General features: G+C 33.6%; 2 protein-coding genes across 3 annotated transcripts; one reads left to right on the top strand and one right to left on the bottom strand.

The window, feature by feature from the left end:
• The first annotated feature begins 2,090 nt into the window (after positions 1-2,090).
• Positions 2,091-7,137, top strand: LOC100245225 (phosphatidylinositol/phosphatidylcholine transfer protein SFH12). The gene is made up of 15 exons (XM_059735827.1): positions 2,091-2,306; positions 2,564-2,719; positions 3,465-3,729; positions 3,915-4,014; positions 4,137-4,403; positions 4,560-4,637; positions 4,758-4,859; positions 4,949-4,998; positions 5,130-5,229; positions 5,362-5,454; positions 5,591-5,707; positions 5,850-5,976; positions 6,056-6,453; positions 6,556-6,645; positions 6,745-7,137. The coding sequence occupies exons 2-15, from the start codon at positions 2,674-2,676 to the stop codon at positions 6,760-6,762; spliced, it is 1,851 nt and encodes a 616-aa protein (XP_059591810.1). The 5' UTR covers positions 2,091-2,306; positions 2,564-2,673; the 3' UTR covers positions 6,763-7,137.
• A 116-nt stretch (positions 7,138-7,253) lies between these two features.
• On the bottom strand, positions 7,254-16,650 carry LOC100252199 (phosphatidylinositol/phosphatidylcholine transfer protein SFH8). Of its 2 annotated transcripts, none has more exons than XM_010646927.3 (15): positions 16,300-16,650; positions 16,106-16,204; positions 13,627-13,930; positions 12,454-12,553; positions 11,911-12,177; positions 11,729-11,806; positions 11,516-11,617; positions 11,362-11,411; positions 11,128-11,227; positions 10,879-10,977; positions 10,647-10,763; positions 10,030-10,162; positions 8,769-9,169; positions 8,020-8,094; positions 7,254-7,584 (listed from the first exon to the last, which is right to left on the bottom strand). In XM_010646927.3, the coding sequence occupies exons 2-15, from the start codon at positions 16,137-16,139 to the stop codon at positions 7,564-7,566; spliced, it is 1,881 nt and encodes a 626-aa protein (XP_010645229.1). In that variant the 5' UTR covers positions 16,140-16,204; positions 16,300-16,650; the 3' UTR covers positions 7,254-7,563. The 2 variants fall into 2 exon arrangements, with proteins under 2 accessions (XP_010645229.1, XP_002283681.2); XM_002283645.5 differs by having other exon boundaries at positions 10,647-10,760.
• Between the last annotated feature and the right edge of the window lie 1,673 nt (positions 16,651-18,323).

Genomic DNA, 18,323 nt, shown 5'->3' with positions numbered 1-18,323 from the left:
AAAATTTGATCTCAAATGGGATCATTCAATTGATAAAAATGTTGCTATAGTTAATTTATTATAATATAAAGTTTATATTGAGTTTAATAAAAATATTATCATAAAAATATTGGTTTGGATATTAGATTGAAATGGGTTTATCACAACTTTAGTTTAATTTGAAATTTGTTTTACCAATGTGGTATTTGTTTACTTTTAAAGTTCATTTGATAATAATTTTAAGAAGTGTTTTTAATATTTTTAATATTTAAAAAAAATTATCATTAAGTGTTAAAAATATTAAAAATGTTTTTAAAAATCACTCACAAACGCACCCTTAATTGAATAAAAAAGTTAAATATTTTGGGTTTTTTTATTTAGTCGAAAAATAATTACCTAAATTTATATATATTTAAGTTAATTATAGGTACAAAGATCTTTGACCTTGAAATTTCATCATTATAAACCAAATAAATAGATGGTGATTCAAACAAAAATTTCAATTTTCACCAATAAACAAATAAAAATTTATTTTTGAGGTCATTGGGCATTTCGTATTTGAGAACTAACAAAACACATTCCAATGAATAATTATCTCTAAACTCGAAGATGGTCGTATTCCTCAAATTTGTAGATGGTCAAGACAAATAGCTATATGTATATTTTTATTTTACAAGAATTTGAAAAAGAAGCATACATGGAGTTTATATAGAAATTCAAAAGAACAACATATAACATCAATAAATCACTATCTCTAAATTCATAATTACAAGATTTAATAATAGTAAAACACCGGAAAACATAGTTAAAGAAAAATACGTACAGAGAAAGATTATGTGGATGTTTAATAAACTAACTTAATAACTTAATTTAAATCATTAAGTAAATTAAGTATGTTTGATAAAACAATTTAATTATATGACTTAAAGTAAAAAACAAGGTAATATTTAAAAAAACTAACTTGTTTTTAAGTCTGTATTTTCATTTTACCTTTTTATCTTTATTTACTTTAATTACCTCAATGATTTTATTTACTATTCTACAACCTCCATTATTACCTCATTTATCCTAATTATAATTTACGAGAATAAATATATCAATTTATAATTTAAAATATATTTTAAGTCAATTTTATCAAACAACTTAAAGTAAAAATTAAATAATAAATTTTAAGTTAACAATTTAAGTATAATTTAACTTAAAATCAACTTAATCCATTAAATAATAAGTATTAAATTTTACTAAAAATCCCCTCCATCTAACTAAAAACTGAGAAACCACGCAAAATCGCTATACAATTATGAAACGGGAATACATTATTAACAGATGATAATAAACGCATCCCATTATGCTTAAAAATGAAAAGAAAATAATCAAATAACACGTAGCAAATATAAATTTAATCACAACAATAGTGGAATAATTACAAAATTAATTAACCATTAATAGAAACCATGATAGAGTTGAGTTAGATTTATACACTTGGAATCCAGATCCAAAAGCTAAAAACAACATCAAAACTTCAGAAAGATATTGAAACAAAAATCCCACAAATTTATGAAGCCTTTTCCATGTTACTCTCTCTTAATATTATTTATAAATTTATATTCCTATAATTAATCCAAAAATCAAAGTGTCATCACAGTTACATTCAAATCCCATTGAAAGAGTTGATGAATAAAAGCCATAATTAATTGTGGAGATTAAATTTTTTGTTACCTTTTAGTTTTAATTATCAACATTAATAACGGTACTTTTTAAAATAAAAAATGGTAAATATCAATATTATTTAATGACTTAAATCAATTTAAAGTTAATAAATTTAAGTTAAATAAATAAAAAAGGAAAAAATAAAAATAAAAAGGCATATGACATATGACCAAGCTTAGTGGAGAACCACAATGCAGAGCCTCTGACCTTCATCCTAAAGTGTTGATCATATAAAAATGAAGCATATATATTTATATTAAATATTAAAATCAGATAATAATAATAATTATTATTATTATAATAAATGAAAACAAAAATTTGTTTAGAAAATCCCACATGTGACCCACTTCCCAATTAGGGTAGTGAAAATGGAAAAAACCGTTACAGCATTTTACCGGGAAAAGGCAGAGACGTTAGAGAAAACTGTTAACAGTAATTTGAACGTAGTGGCATGCATTTCTCTAACGGAAAATCCAATATCCTCATTGAGACTCTGTCAACAAACATTTGTATACTCTCATCGTGGCTGTCCATGGTGGCCGCTTTTTCAGAGATTTATTCGGTCTTTTATAGCCCTCCCTCTTCTTCTCTCAACCCCCCCTACATTCTTGCCACAGGTAATCTCTTTCCTGCCTTCTTCTCTTCCTTGTTTTCATTCTTCTCTCGACCCCGAACAGCTCTTCTTTGATTACTTTTTGGCGTCTGAGTATTGTTTGTGAATTGGTTTCAACGAGATCCAAGATATGTATCTGTCATGATGGCTGTTCATTTCAAAAGGGTCGTGGTATTTTGATGTTTATAGATTGGGTTTGGTGAAAATTTTCGAGGATATTGTCATCTGATTGTGTTGTTTGTTGGTTTTTTTCGGGTGAAGGGTACGGAGGCGTTGGCAAGGGCATTGATTCCGGCAGCCTGATATGAGTGCTTGATCATCTTTCCCTTTTCTTTTACTGTTTTGCGCGTGGAGAGCATACAGATTCAGTCATGAGCGACTATTTTTCTGGACCTCTGGAACGAAGCAATAAGCCTGGTGAGTTTTCTTTGATTGAATTTTTTTTCCTTTGCTAGTCATGTTCTTCATTTCTAGGCTGTTCCCTTTTCTTGATTGTAATGTTTCTGTAGGATTCCTATGGGAGATTTTAATGATTCCTGCAGAGATGGAAGTGATATTTTGAATTCAAACGAATAGATTTTTGTTGCTTTTTGTTTATCTATTATCTCTGTTTAGTTGCTGAGAAAAGGTTGAAAAAGGAAAAGGAATTGATATTTTTTGTCTCTGATGTTTCACTATTTGGGTCCTGAAGGAACAAGGTCAATGAAAAATGAACATAAGATTCTAAATTCTATGCTCTGTCGTTTTCCTGGGTGATAATCAAATAGCTTCAAATCCACATGAGCTTGTATTAGATTGGAATTCTTATATATCCCGAGTCTTATAGAACTTTTTCAAAAGAAAAATAGAGGAAAGGATATTGCTTACAAAGGAATCCAACTTCAGTAGATTCTTCAATTTGTATTGCATCCAATTGCTTTATTTCTGAGCTATAACAGTAGGTTGTAAAAGTTTGGATAATGATAAAAAAAATCAGAACCCTAAAACCTTGAAACTATTTGGTTTGTTTTCTTGATTGACCATTTAATTGCTCGGTTTTAGTGGAATCATGTTGGTTGAGATTAACTTCCTGTTTCCAGTGTAGAGCTCATATCTCCTGTTAATTTCCAATTTATCATATGTCTGAGTATGGGAGTCCTTTCTTTTGATTGTTAATCCACAGTCAATGAAAAATCCGACATCGAAAACTCCGAGGACGAGAGGAAGAAAAAGATGGGGACTTTCAAGAAGAAGGCAATCACTGCCTCCTCCAAGTTCAGGAATTCTTTGACAAAAAAGGGCCGAAGAAACAGCAAAGTAATGAACATTGCAGTCGAGGAGGATGACCTTGATGCAGAAGAACTACAGGCAGTAGATGCATTTCGCCAAGCACTTATCTTGGAGGAGTTGCTACCCTCAAAACACGATGACTCCCGAGTGATGCTAAGGTTAATTTCTTTTCCTTGTTAGGTTTTTAATGATAGTCTATGATTTTAGCATCAAAACAGAAGCAATTAGGTTTTGGAAAAATCAGTTTTGTTGATAAAAAAGGTCCGGGCTGAAGATTATTGTATGAGATTGCATTTACATCCTCGCATTGATTGGGCTGTTAACTTAGTGTGTTATGAGACAGATTCTTGAAGGCCAGGAAATTTGATATTGAAAAAACAAAGCAAATGTGGGCTGATATGATCAATTGGAGGAAGGAGTTTGGCGCTGACACAATCATGGAGGTATCATCTTGGGAAAAAGTCAATTATAGTTGGTTTAGATCACTTGTATAGAAACCACAATTGGGTGGAGTCCAACCATTTACATTTTCTGAGTTCTTAACCTTATAATTCTCTGTTCCTAGGATTTTGAATTCAAGGAAATTGATGATGTCCTTGAATACTACCCACAAGGACATCATGGAGTTGATAAAGATGGGCGGCCTGTTTATATTGAGAGACTTGGTAAAGTCGATCCTGTCAAGCTAATGCAAGTCACAACACTGGAGCGCTATGTGAAATACCATGTACGGGAATTTGAGAGGACCTTCAAAGTCAAGTTCCCAGCTTGCTCAATAGCAGCGAAAAGACACATTGATCAAAGCACCACTATTCTGGATGTGCAAGGAGTGGTACGTTCGAATTTGGCTCAAGAGAAAAACTACTTACATATCAATATCACTGAGAAAAGATTTTTCCTGGAAAGTCTTAGAAGTGGATGTTTTATTTTTGTTGAGCTTTGCTTGTGAAAAGATTTCAGTAAGTTAATATTCAAAAATTTGCCTCAGGGACTTAAAAATTTCAACAAATCTGCAAGGGAACTTATTATGCAACTTCAGAAGATAGATGGCGAAAATTATCCTGAGGTACTCATTTTATCTGTTAGCCTAAGTTGATGTGCCAGAACTTCTTGATTCCTTTTTGGAAAAAAGGATGCTTCGACTTTGCCTGATCCAATGTGGATGTGGATGTTCTATCTATTGCAGACACTTTGCCGTATGTTCATCATTAATGCTGGTTCTGGATTCAGGCTGTTATGGAATACTGTCAAATCTTTCCTTGACCCCAAGACCACTTCAAAGATTCATGTGACCATTTGTCTTCTGTTTACCTTAAACTATTACTTGTTTTGATCAAACAAAATCCACTTAACCATCTAACGGTTTTATTGTACCAGGTGTTGGGTAATAAATACCAGAGCAAGTTGCTTGAAGTAATCGATGCTAGGTAATTTGTTGTTCATCACTTTCACTTAAATTTTGCTAGGATTTCTAGTCTCCATGGTCTAAATTTTGCTATTGATTCTTTGAGCTTTCCTATAGAGTCTCACAGCATCGTGTTTTTCTGATTTTTAACAGTGAGCTGCCAGAGTTTTTGGGTGGTACTTGTACTTGTGCTGATAAAGGTGGTTGTATGCGTTCGGATAAGGGCCCCTGGAATGATCCAGAAATACTGAAGGTTATTTGCTACTACTATGTTTTACTATTTTTCCCAAACAGAGACTTCTCTGCTTTGACTCCAATTGAATATTTTGAATGAGCAACATCAAGGTGTGTGTTAGTAACATGTATTTGATAATTTGATGAGCAGATGGCTCAAAATTATGACGCCAAAAGCTTTAAGAAAATTTTAATTCCTGTCATCGACGAGAATACGGTTTCTGGGGAAGAGATGGCACATAAGGTACTTCTTCTTTCTTATTAAGTTTCCCTTTTTCTTTCATTCTGTTACATTTTGAATGCCAGACAGCATGGTGCAGTTTCAGTATTCAGATTATTGATTAATTGCCCAACGTTTCCTTGCATGTTAAAACATGAAGAAATGTGATTCTTTCGACTCAGACATCAGTTTTGACTCAGGAGATAAGTGGTCTCACTCTTCCAGACTTGCAAAGGAGCATGTAGAACATCAACCACTCTCTCCTGTTCAAGAAGAAGTAAGTTTTCTCGTCCAGATTAGATCTGCATGACCCACATTTTTAACTCAAATCAAGTTGGAACTCTGACACATATTCTTGAGGATAATGTCAGAAAGGACGGAGTGATTGATGTAAATTTTCCTTGTATTTCCTTTTGCAGAAATATCCCAACACAAAGGACTATGGTGGTTATGAGTATGAGGGCTTCATTCAAGTGGTTGACAAGGCTGTGGATGCAACCTGGCCTAAAGCTGTAAACAACAACCCCCAATTTGCCCTTTCTAGAGGTACAGAAGTTTTTGAACGAAACATGTCGTTAATCCAACAATACGGTAAAAAAACTCACTTATGTTTCCAAACCTACAGATTGTTTCCCCACACATGGAGATCCTTGCAGGCCTCAAGGACGAGTAACTGATCAAATTTTCAGTGGGTTGATGAGCTTTGTGGTGGGCATCATCACAATGATCCGCTTGACAAAAAACATGCCAAAGAGGCTCACAGATGCCACCCTTTATTCTACTCCAGACTACTGCGTGGACACAATAGTAAAAAGCCATGCACAACATCCCCAGAAGTCACCAGCACCAGAAGTTTCCAGTGTGGATTACATGTCCATCATCAAGCGTGTAGCTGAAGTGGAAGAAAAGATGAGCGTCCTAAGCATTAAATCCATGGCCATGCTAGCTGAGAAAGAGGAAATGATGAATGCTGCTATAAACCGCGCCAATGCCCTGGAGCAAGAACTGGCAGCAAACAGGAAGGTAACCATATGCATCTATGTTCAATTCTGTTATTGTCCTCAATTAGGTCCAACACTGCAAATATTGAAGTATCATCTTCACTGAAACTTTGTGTTGGTGCAGGCTCTGGAGGAGGCTCTTATACGACAGGGAGAATTGATGACCTACATCGAGAAGAAGAAGAAGAAGAAAAAGAAGTTTATAAAGAAGTTGGTAAGTTTGCAAACATCTCATATGGCTTTTCATTAGTCTATGTATCATCTTTGGGAGAAGTGGATTTATCTTTAAGTTTTTTCGGGTTGTTAACTGCAGAACCCATTCTGCTGGTGACGAGGGCGGGGGATAAGCACCGGATGCAGGAAGCTGTGAAATGCTGAGGATAAAAAGAGACCTGAGAATCAAGGAAGTGAAGGTGGTGGCAATGGTGATTTTGGGGGCTCCGAATGCTGTACAACCGAGCGTAATCCATGTTTTATTTGTGAAAAATACTCTGTTCAAAGCTTTTGTATAACATATATTCATTTCAGAGCTGTGCATAATAAATCTGGGTATCACTTTAGTTTTAGTGAAGATATCCATGCTTCTTTGTGGACTACAAAATTACAATAATATAGAGCCAAATGCTCTCAATAAAAGCTAATCTTTTTCCCAGGTTACTGCTTTGGTCCTGGGTTTTGATTGATGATTTCCATTTGGCTTTTCCCATGGTGCATTTGCATTTGTTCATTTATCTTGCCAAGTAATAATTCTGTTCTAAAAACATTGTCACTCAATCATATTTTCTGATGCTATGAAATTGATCTCAAGTTATAGACTGAATATGGTATCAAACTGGTTTCTCAAACTAGAAAATGATCGAGGAAGATTGAACAGTATGTAGAAATCCCCACTGGACATTGAAAAGGGATCAAAGTTGTAGCAAACCAAACCACACCCATAAATAGATACAAACCATAGCAGCAAGAGAGGTAGCAAATGTATTTTCTCACAATGGGGTTCTGCATTACTACTCAATAGACACAAAGTCACCTTGTTACAATCAGAAAAGCCTCTGAAAAACATCTGTTAAATGTGTATCCAAACCACAAATGTAAGTAACAGCTAAATGCCTCCTGTGTAGTGTCCTTCACTTCACCAGCAAAACTTCTTCTTCTGCAATAACATTCAATGCAAAACATAAGGCGATTTGAAAATATATAGATTAAATTACATCAGTAAGACTCTTCTAATTTTACACCTGTCAAGTACTCTTTTTTGAGTTCCAGGCTTTCACAAATCATTGGATAAGATGTCACCACACAAGCACATCATCCTTGACAGAAACCGAGTTGATTGGGGACATTAAGAGCTCTCTCATCCATATTGTGTTCTAAATTTGATTTCTATTTCAATATTTAGTAGAAGGAAACATGAGGTTGTTAATTGGAAGGCTACCAGACCAATCAACTTGACAGTGTTTACCAAGCATGAAAAGCATGAATGCATCTTTATGCAATGTAAGCTTCACAAAACATTGACCTAGGAGGAGTCTTTTGAGAGCTGAAAGAATTAGAAGTTCACCCCTATGTGTAAAACTACTCAACTTACCCGAAACTTAGCTTCTTCCTGACTGTCTATGTAAGCAAGCAATTCCTCCTGCCTCAATAGAGCTTCATGCAGGGCCTGCACAGGAGGCAGTGCAAATGAGTTTAATATATGCAATGCATTTATTGAGAAACTGTTGGCATGCAAGATAACTAAGAATAATAGTGATGTGCAAACCCCCCACAAAGCCAGTCCCACATACATCAGTATTATGAATTTGTAAAGGACCAATGTTGCATTCTTAGCAACAACCTAAATTTATCAGCAAGTCGGTTACACAAAGAATAAGGAAAAAAAGAAGAAGAGAGAACTCAAAATTTAAGTCAAGAACTACAATTATGCAAATCAATATCAAGATTGAGCATGTCCATCAAAGAAATGGACATAGAGAGATGATTCAGGCACTATAAAGCCTGGTGAACAGCTGGCAGCCAACCTGTTCATCACCTCTTTTTCACTCTCTTTTTTCTTATTCATATAACTTTTGATTTTGGTTTGGCTGAACTTAGCCAGGAAACCAATGCTTCAGGGCCATGCAGAGGTGTGGGGACTACACTGTAGTGAGATAAAACAGATCACTGGTGAATGTCTGTGAATCAAAAATTTAAAAATAAAATTATCTCTATTTATGAATTGCCTGAAATCACTTTATATTAATCATGAAATGGTGTGAAGGAAGCTAGAAAGATTATTATGACCAAGATTGGGCTTCTGTCAGTGGAAATGAACAACTTATACCATAGATTTCATACCTTTTTGGTAGCAATTAACTCAGCTTCTAGGGCATCAACACGGCATACAGCAGCATTCAGCAATTCCTCTTTCTCATAAGGCATCTCTGATGGTTTTGCTTGAAGTGTATCAACCTTTTCCTCAAGCTCACTCAATTTTTTCAAAACAGAGGAGAGGAGATCTGCCTCTGTAAATGCAGGAATCGGTGAAGGGGGGCGGAAATCCTCTTTGTGTGTAGCATCAGGGGCGAGTTGAGGGATATTTTCATCATGATCCACTCTATCAGGAAGCTTATTAGTTACACGCAAGGCCACAGTACAGAAGAGTGTGAAAAGGGTCATGAAGAATGCCAGTAATGCTGACAGAATCCTAGTATGAATTCCTTCTGGAGACTTTTGAGTATCGAGTAGGGGGAGTGTTCCTGCATTGAATTATTTTAACTCATCTTCTAGAGTATACCAAGTCAAACACCAGATTAAAACAAAAGAACAATATACTAACATTCATGGTATGGTGTGTTTTCACAAGTATAGAATTAAAAAGAATTGTGTGGGAGGGAAATGAGGTTGCCATAACTTTCAATCTATTGTAATGAACTGAAAATTCATAGTATATCTTGTATTAGGTTCAAAACAAAACCTCAATACACCATAATGTCTATGGGATAGTAGTTGAATTTAGAGAGAGAGAGAGTTCTATTTGTTGCCATGAAATGAAAATTCGTCATACATCTTGCATAAAGAGCAAAACAAAGCCATGAGAGATTGAAACCACCAATGGGATTAAAAGGTACAAGAGAATGTACTAAAATTAAGGTAACTAAATGGAGGGATAAGGGATCATTTTACCGAAATGTATTAAAACAAAAATAAGAATCAGGAGAGTTCCTTCATCCCCCTTGTGCTTAACCTTGCATTAATAAATTGTTGTTCTGTTTCCTAGCCAAAAAAAAAAAAAACCTATAGGGTCGTATGAACAATTTTTCATGTCCTAAGTCATTTTTCTAAACATGATTATTCTGTTATTACTCCAACAAGAAAAGGGCACAAGTAAGGTAGCCAAACATGAGGCATAATTCATGTATTCTGCCAATCCATAGAAAATGCCCAAGCTATTCATCCAAAAAATAACCATACTTTATACTTCAAAGGGACGCTTAAAAGACATCTCATGACAAAGAGATGAATAATCACATGAACGAAGGAGTAAATTGGTAAATGTTGAACATAAATATTGGAAAACAGAAACCATTTTTTTACCATCTAAGTAGATCTTACTAACCTTTGGATGAGGAAGGCCTTTGAAGAGCAGCTTGCTTCTTCCAACCTGCATCAACAGCTTTGTCGACCATGGGAACATATTCATCATACCCCCCGAAGCTACCAGCATAGCTTACCTTTCCAACTACCTTAGCCTGCATTTCCACCAAAGAAATATTTGAAGAATAAGTAACTACTATACAATGTGAGCTTCTTTCAATCTTAGACATTGCACTCAAGAAATGCCCTCAATACTATTTTCAATCCATCTTTAGAGTGATCTTAAATAAGTTAAACACGACCCTTATATTTTAAACCCTTTATTAATATACAATTACATATACATATATTATATATGCATGTATGACCATTTCGCCAGTTTGAAAATCAATCAAATCTAGTAACCAGAGGAGTGCAACTGCAATTCCTAGAGAAGGATAAATGGTTAAAATATCCATCCTCACAAAAACTATCCTAGGAATCACAAACAGAATCCCAAAGGAAACTCTTGAAGATTCAATAGTTCAAATCAGATGTGTGAATCGGCATCCTCCAAAAACATCATTGGAAACAACATAAATTCAAAGTCAATAAAATTAAATAATAAAGTAATCACAAGTTAAAAAGTCAAAAACCTACTTCTTCACGGACAGGAGTCAACCGCAGTTGTGAATAACTCTTAGTCATTTTTGGGGAAGCAATATCTTCAGCTTCAGATCCTGATTCTGCTGTGGATGTATCACTACCTTTCATCTGCTTAAAGATGATAACAAAATAGAGAATGTGACAATATTAATTGAAAATAAATAAATAAATAAATTAAATAAAATAAAAAATAAAACCTGGTTCTGTCCAAGTAAGGAGGTCTTACCATTGGGTACTGTGGCTTAGCATATGCAATTACCTTCCCCTCACTGTTTAAAACTTTTACAACCTGTCTAGCACGTCGTGCGTCACCATTATGCATCATCTGCAACAAATTGCACATGCACACAATTGTTTCTCATTATAAGCAATAAAATGAAGCTCATGAAATGAAGGATAAGGGAAACAATAACATCTTAATCATGGGATTTATTTAAAAAAAATAAAAATAAAAAATCCTAGTCCAGTATGGAACCTTCAATATATCTGGGTTATTCCATGGTCCCTTATCAGACCGGAGGCAACCTCCCTGATCTGCACACGTACAGGTACCACCAAGAAATTCTGGCAACTCACTGCAATGATCCCAAAATTTTCCAGAAGTTTAGAGACAGGTAGATGCAGTTGTGACAAGTAATCACCAAACACTTAGCGGATAAAAGTAGAACAAATAAACTATCTCCATGACAGATGAATCAACTGTAATTACCTGGCATCAATTATCTCCAGCAACTTGTTCTGGTATTTGTTTCCAAGTACCTGAGGAGAAATTCCAAACCCCAGAGACAAAGTTATACAGCATATTTTGAAGGCTCTACGAATTTATGAAGTAAGAATAATAGAAGAAAAACATTTTCACGCACATGAATCTTGGAAGTTGTTTTGGGATCTAGAAAAGTCTTTACAGTGTTCCAGAGCAGCCTAAAGCCAGGACCAGCATTGATAATAAACATTTGGCAGAGAGTCTGCAGCAGTTAAGAGAGTTCAAGATCCAGGGCACATATTCAGTCACCTATATCAATTTTGAAATGGATTACAACTATAGCTTATCATGTCAACAGAAAAAGGTTGAATACCTCAGGGTAATTATCCCCATCAATCTTCTGCAGCCGCATAATGAGATCCCGTGCAGCCTTTGTTAGGTTCTTAAAACCCTGGAAAATTGATGATCAGAAATAGAAAAGATAAGTTTAAACATTTTGATTGGGCCAAAATATATTTTGCAATGGTGACCAAGAAAAAATTACAGAAAGCATACCACGCCTTGAACATCCAAAATAGTTGTGCTGGAATCTATGTGCCTCTTTGCAGCAATAGTACAGGCTGGAAACTTTAGGGCAAAGCTTTTCTCGAACTCCTGCACATGGTATTTAACATACCGATCCATAGTTGTAACTTGCATAAGTTTGTAAGGATCAACTTTTCCTAGTCTTTCAATGTAAACAGGTCTTCCCTCCTTATCCACACCATGATGACCATGGGGATAGTATTTCAACACCTCATTCAACTCTTTGAACTCAAAATCCTGATAACAATATCAAACAGGTAAACATGTCAAAGAATTTGGTACAAAACAGCACTTATAAAATTGAAGAAAGGATATATGCATATATAGATAGATAGACACATACATACATACATATTTGATAATAACAACATATAATGATAGAATAACAACTACAATAGCTGCTTGGATGCCAACTTTACAAAAGCATAGAAAATATATTAACTCAAAGCCAGATGCCAAAAGTATTTTGAATAATCCATCACCAAATTCAGGCAAATCATCAGATATCGATACCTCCAAAATTGTGTCAGCACCAAAATCCTTCCTCCACTGAATCATATCAGTCCACATGTGCTTTGCTTTCTCAATATCAAACTTCCTTGCTTTCAAGAACCTGCAAGTAATATAATGCTCTTAACAATGTTATACCTACTCATTATGAAAACATAGTTGAAGCAATACCATATAATAAAAAATAGTTGGAACATAAAATATTTATATCATGCTAAACTATAAATATGTCGTCCAATTGGATAATAAATCAATTTAGCATGTTCTTGATACCGACTATAGAAACAAGTCAACTTGATCACACCAGAAAGAACAAGAAAAAGAAATCAATTAAAACAATGAGATGGTTGAACCAAATTAGACTACTTGCTGCAAAGCATGGTAACATGCACCCCACATGAAAGTAACATGAGGAAAGAAGGTATGGTAACATAATCGTGATTTGTAGGAAAGCAATCCCTATAGAAAGCTTAGTTCATTACTTAATTAAGCTCCCTTTCAAGGTGTTCATGCATCTTTCATGTGTAATTGGGTTGTGACCCTTCTATTGGTGCCTTGTAATGAACTTATTAATGCTTACCAAAAGAAATTTACTTAATTAACCATTTGTCAAGTTTTCACTTGTTCAATCCAAAATGATTAAGCAAGCTACTTTAGTTAAAGTGAGAGGAGAGGTGAACATCCAAGTATAAGCAAGCAATGGTGTCACATAACACTTCTTGAGAAAGTAGCCTTCCCATTCGTCATACACCATCAAAATCTACCCTATTTGTGCCATCATACATGCACTTATAGTGGGACATTTGCAACAATGACCTACTCGAATACACCCAATCAACTTATACAATCCAGAGGATAATGCTAAATTTTGGCACAAGGACACCCAAAAGGAGCACTATGTCGCCCCAAAAGCATAAGCCACAAATGAGTTCCAAATGCCACCCAACCCATCAAACCTACGTACCCTTTATTCAGGAATACAAATCAAAAAATGTTTCTTTAGTATAAATGTTTCAAGAATAAATTTACCATTGAACAAAACCTCAAAGGCAACCAAATTTACCTTTGATTCCTAACACAGGAATCAAATCAATGGTCCCAAAGTCCAATATTTTGGGGAGCTAAACATAGTAGCACCATGCAGTGAAAAATTTAAAAAGTTGAAGGAATGGGCACCTTAACATCATATGATAATCATCATGTTTTGTAGGTAACAGTTCATCTAAAATCAATGCTTGTCGAAAAGCATCAACAGCCTCTAGTTCTTCAACATCCCGAACATCCTCAATTGATACGGAGCTGACTCGACCATCACTTTTTCTTCTACTGCTCTTTTTCTTGAGAGAATGTTTAAATTTGGTAGATGCGTTTATAGCTTTCTTTTTCAGAGACCCAATTCTTGTCCTCCTTTCGTCTTCCGAGTTTTCAAAATCAGACTTTCTTTCTCTTCTCTCATCATGACCAGAGAATCCCTCAAAGCCTGTCATAGTCGAAATATTAGTCAAGAATTGATAAATTACAAGCATTACACAAATTTATAACATTTTGTACTCGCGTAATTAATGACACAAGTTTATAAGTTTTAATCTCAGCAAATCTTAAACATTTAAAGAATCAAAACAGTTAAAATTCAGTTCCCCTAAAAAAGAAAGTTCTCACAAGTAGCTTTAGAAAATGTAGGCAATGAAATTGCAGAATATCAATAAAGAACCATCAGAGTTATGTTTACTGTCTGAATTGGTGTTCATATAAGCCAGTCCCTCATTATGTTATGCCACTTCAGACTAGATAGAATCATATAGAGTGAAAAACAAAGTTACAAATAAAAGCCCGCATCATCAACATGATATCAAACCTATAATGGCAGATAATTGCAAAAGAATGAAAAATCATGAACAAGCATATAATTTGAAAAAATGCAAAACAACCACATTCTTGTTATGTAACATAAATTATCCCATGAAAGACACGGCAAAACTATATCATAAATCTTTAAAATACCCAAAACAAGGAATTTTCATTGCATCACTAAAGAAACCTATAAAAGTAAAACCTAGTCTGGAGAACAAACTGAATTTACTGCAATCTCATACCCTAACAAAATCACATATGGACAACCATTAAAACTGAAATGCAAAACCAATGAACAAGTTGCTTCAATCGATCATCATGAAAACAAAAACAATGCAAAAAAGAGGAAAGAAGTAATGCCCTGCTTGTTTTCTGTGAACCTATCAAACAAAGACAACCAACCAACCATCCAAAGTCAACCATCTGGTTTAGTCCAGGTCAGTATCTCATTGTATGAAAATGAGACAGTAGAATTCAACCCCTTCCATCCTTTCTTCCAAGATATACTCAGCAATAAAACAGAGGCTGAAAGAGATAACTACTGCTTAGTTGATGTGACAATGTGGGGAGAAATTTTGAATTGTCACTATAAGACAAACCAAGAAAACAACTCATCTATATGGCTTAGTTTAGGCCAGTCTTTCATCAATGGAAACCAAATTACCCAAGTCACCACTACTTTCATTTCCTCATCTTTCCTTAATTTGCTTAGTAGTCAAACAAAGGCTATGAGAGATAATGATCTGCCTGATCCTTGAGCAAATCTAGACAGAAAAAACAGAATTCTATAGAATTTTCATTATTCAAGGACCAAGAAGACAAAGGCATCAACTCATCCAAATGTAACTCAACTATCTGGCTTAGTTTAAGTCGATATTTCATCTAGCAAAACCAAACACCACAACTCAACCCTTTCTTTTCTTCTCTTTTACATAGTTTTCTCAGCAACAAAACAATCTTTCAAACCTAGCTCTACTATCCAGCTTATTTAGGTCAATCTTTCATCTGCCAAAACCAAATAACACAATTCAACCCTTGCTTTCCTTTTCTTTTAGTTTCCCTGGCTTTGTCAACAACCAAAAACAGTCTCTAAAAAACATAATCCAAAAAAAAAGCGTTTTTCATCTTCACAAGCCAAACAGAATCATCCAAATCTAACTCAACTATCTGCCTCAGTTTAGGTCAATCTTTCAGCCCTTCCTTTATTTCCCCTCTCTTCTCTTTTACCTAGTTTTCTCAGCAACAAAACAATCTTTCAAACCTAGCTCTACTACCCAGCTTATTTAGGTCAATCTTTCATCTGCCAAAACCAAATAACACAATTCAACCCTTGCTTTCCTTTTCTTTTAGTTTCCCTGGCTTTGTCAACAACCAAAAACAGTCTCTAAAAAACATAATCCAAAAAAAAAGCGTTTTTCATCTTCACAAGCCAAACAGAATCATCCAAATCTAACTCAACTATCTGCCTCAGTTTAGGTCAATCTTTCAGCCCTTCCTTTATTTCCCCTTTCTTCTCCCCAGCTTTCTCAGCAACCAAACAGAGTCCATTTTCATCATTGCAAACAAAACAACATAATTCAACCCCTTCCTTTCTCCACTCCTTCCCAGTCGACCCAACAACCAAACACATACTAAAGGAAAATTCTAAAACACTTGTTATTAAAAAAAAAAAAGACAAGAAAAAGTGAAACCCTAGAATCAGCTCACACAACCTCATCGAACCAAAACATGCAATTCCAGTCAACACAACTCCAACACCACCACAACCAAATCAACCAGAAAAAGAAAAAAAAGAAGCACTCACAAGGTCTCGCGAATCGATCCAGAGGTCCAGACATCTCTCGAATCCTTCTTCACACGAGAACTCCAGAGACACAAACGAGCATCACCGCACCAACAGGAACTGCATAGAACACAAGACACATTCTGAATCAACAAACCCTAGTGAAGAAGAAATCGAAGAAAGATAATAGATAGTACGGACACACGGAAAATTACATGTGGAATGTTCGCAAATCACGAGAAACTTTGGAGGACCATAAATGCACGAACCGGATCTGAGCAAGAAACTGTTAGTTTGTTACTGATCTCCGGTTGGCTTGCATTAAAGAGAGAGAAAATAAAATAAAAATATTAAGAAATACTAATAAATAATCGCCGATGTAGAGACGGCGGAAGGGAGGAAACGAGGTGTGGTCTTGGCTTATAATTTCAAGACTGTATGTATGTGGGGCCTTGACGCGGTGGGGACGCGTGGCGAGCGTAGGAGCGGATAGGTGGTAGGGAGGAATACGCCGGCGGTGGTTGTAACTCGTAACTTGTAATTGGGTAATGATTCGGTCACTGCCAACCCATGGTGTATACTTGTGGGCATTAAATACGAACCCCACGTGGTGTTTTCGGAAATTAATTTTGAAAAGTACTTTCACAATTCCAAATGGATTGGTCTCTATGATATTTTCATGTATTTTAATTTATAATAATTACATCAAAAAGGTTCCTCTTAATTTCTCTTATTATTTTTTCCCATAATTTCTTTTTCTAAAATTTCATCTCATAATAATTTTATAAAGCATTTTTAATCTGTTTAATATTTAAATTTTTTTATTAAAAATATTATTTTTAAATATTAGAAAGACGATTTATGCCCAAATCACATCTTTTAATTATTTTACATTATTTTTATTTATTTTTTAATAATTATTTTAAAAAATAATTATACAAATATATATAATGATTAAAAATAAAACACTATATATAAAATTTATTGTTAAAATATATTTAAAGATATTAAAAACATGTTTAAAATATTTTAAGTTTTCAATTTATAAAAATTAAAAAATAATTTTTAAAAGCCATTTTTCAAAATTATTTTCGAAAACAGATAAAATAGACCCTTAAATATATATATTTAAAAAAAATATATTTTTACACTAAAACCACTTCCTAGAATAACTATGGAACGGATTATAAAGTTTAATAGATATTCACGACGTTAAAATACATCACCTATTACATATATAATATTAAAAAAAAAATTACTTTTACGAGAAATCATATTTAATTAGAAGTTTTAGTAGTTTATTTTATAAAAAAAATAAATGTTTTATACTTCAATGAAAAACCAAATCTCTGGTGGTTTTGTTTGTCAAAAACTTTACTTATAAGTCACTTTTCTTCCTATTTCTTCTTACCTATTTTAATCATTATTATATTCATATTTTTAATTTATTTACTTTTAAGCATACAGTAATACCACTAATGTTAAAAAAAAAGTATCCTTCAAAAAGACTACTATAAATAATAAATATGTAAATCTTATAGTATTTTTCATAAATATGGAAATCTTAGAGTATATTTAATTTTTGACATATTGGGACACAATCACTTTATAAAAAAAGCTCTAGCATAATTTTTTTAAAAGTTTTATTTTATTTATTTTTAACATTTTATTCTAAAAAATAATAATAACTTGTTTGGCAATGGTTTTTAATAATAGTTTTATGTTATCAAAAATATAAAAAATATAAAAACAAGTTTAACAATCAAAAATTATTTTTTATTTTTTGTTCTTAAAAATAAAAAATTAGATATTTTCAAAAAATATTTTTTAATTATTTTCATTAATTTTTTTATGATTATTTAAAAAAAATAATTATATCAACATGTATAATGATTAAAAATAAAGCATTGGATAAAAAATTATTTTTAAAACATATTAAAAATAAATTAAAAGCATTTCAAGTTTTTATTTTACAAAACATAAAAAAGAACCGTTTTTTAAAATTATTCTCTAAAATTGTTTTTTAAAGCAATCAACGAATTAAGCCTAAAATTCTATCTTTTTTTTTTTTTTTTTTTTTTTGAGCAAGAAATAATCAAAACAATCTTCATGATCGACCAACTACTAAATTGGCTTTTTCCATATGTTTCACCAACTCATTACCAAGGTGCATGCTTTGTTTGCATTCCTCCAAAACCCATGATGAAAAAGCAAATCCCACAGCCCCACCACAACAATC

The sequence above is a fragment of the Vitis vinifera genome, chromosome 3, assembly GCF_030704535.1.
Source record: "Vitis vinifera cultivar Pinot Noir 40024 chromosome 3, ASM3070453v1".
Taxonomy (NCBI): domain Eukaryota; kingdom Viridiplantae; phylum Streptophyta; class Magnoliopsida; order Vitales; family Vitaceae; genus Vitis; species Vitis vinifera.
This window is presented reverse-complemented; position numbering and strand designations above follow the sequence as displayed.

Excerpts from the sequence above, each read along its gene's own strand:
- LOC100252199 (XM_010646927.3), bottom strand. The coding sequence starts at position 16,139 with ATGTCTGGACCTCTGGATCGATTCGCGAGACCTT. Across the intron at positions 9,170-10,029 it reads AAGGCCTTCCTCATCCAAAG|GAACACTCCCCCTACTCGAT; the intron begins GTTAGTAAGATC and ends AATTCAATGCAG. Across the intron at positions 7,585-8,019 it reads AGGAAGAAGCTAAGTTTCGG|AAGAAGAAGTTTTGCTGGTG; the intron begins GTAAGTTGAGTA and ends ATGTTATTGCAG.
- LOC100245225 (XM_059735827.1), top strand. The coding sequence starts at position 2,674 with ATGAGCGACTATTTTTCTGGACCTCTGGAACGAAGCAATAAGCCTG. Across the intron at positions 4,860-4,948 it reads AGACCACTTCAAAGATTCAT|GTGTTGGGTAATAAATACCA; the intron begins GTGACCATTTGT and ends TTATTGTACCAG. Across the intron at positions 4,999-5,129 it reads CTTGAAGTAATCGATGCTAG|TGAGCTGCCAGAGTTTTTGG; the intron begins GTAATTTGTTGT and ends GATTTTTAACAG.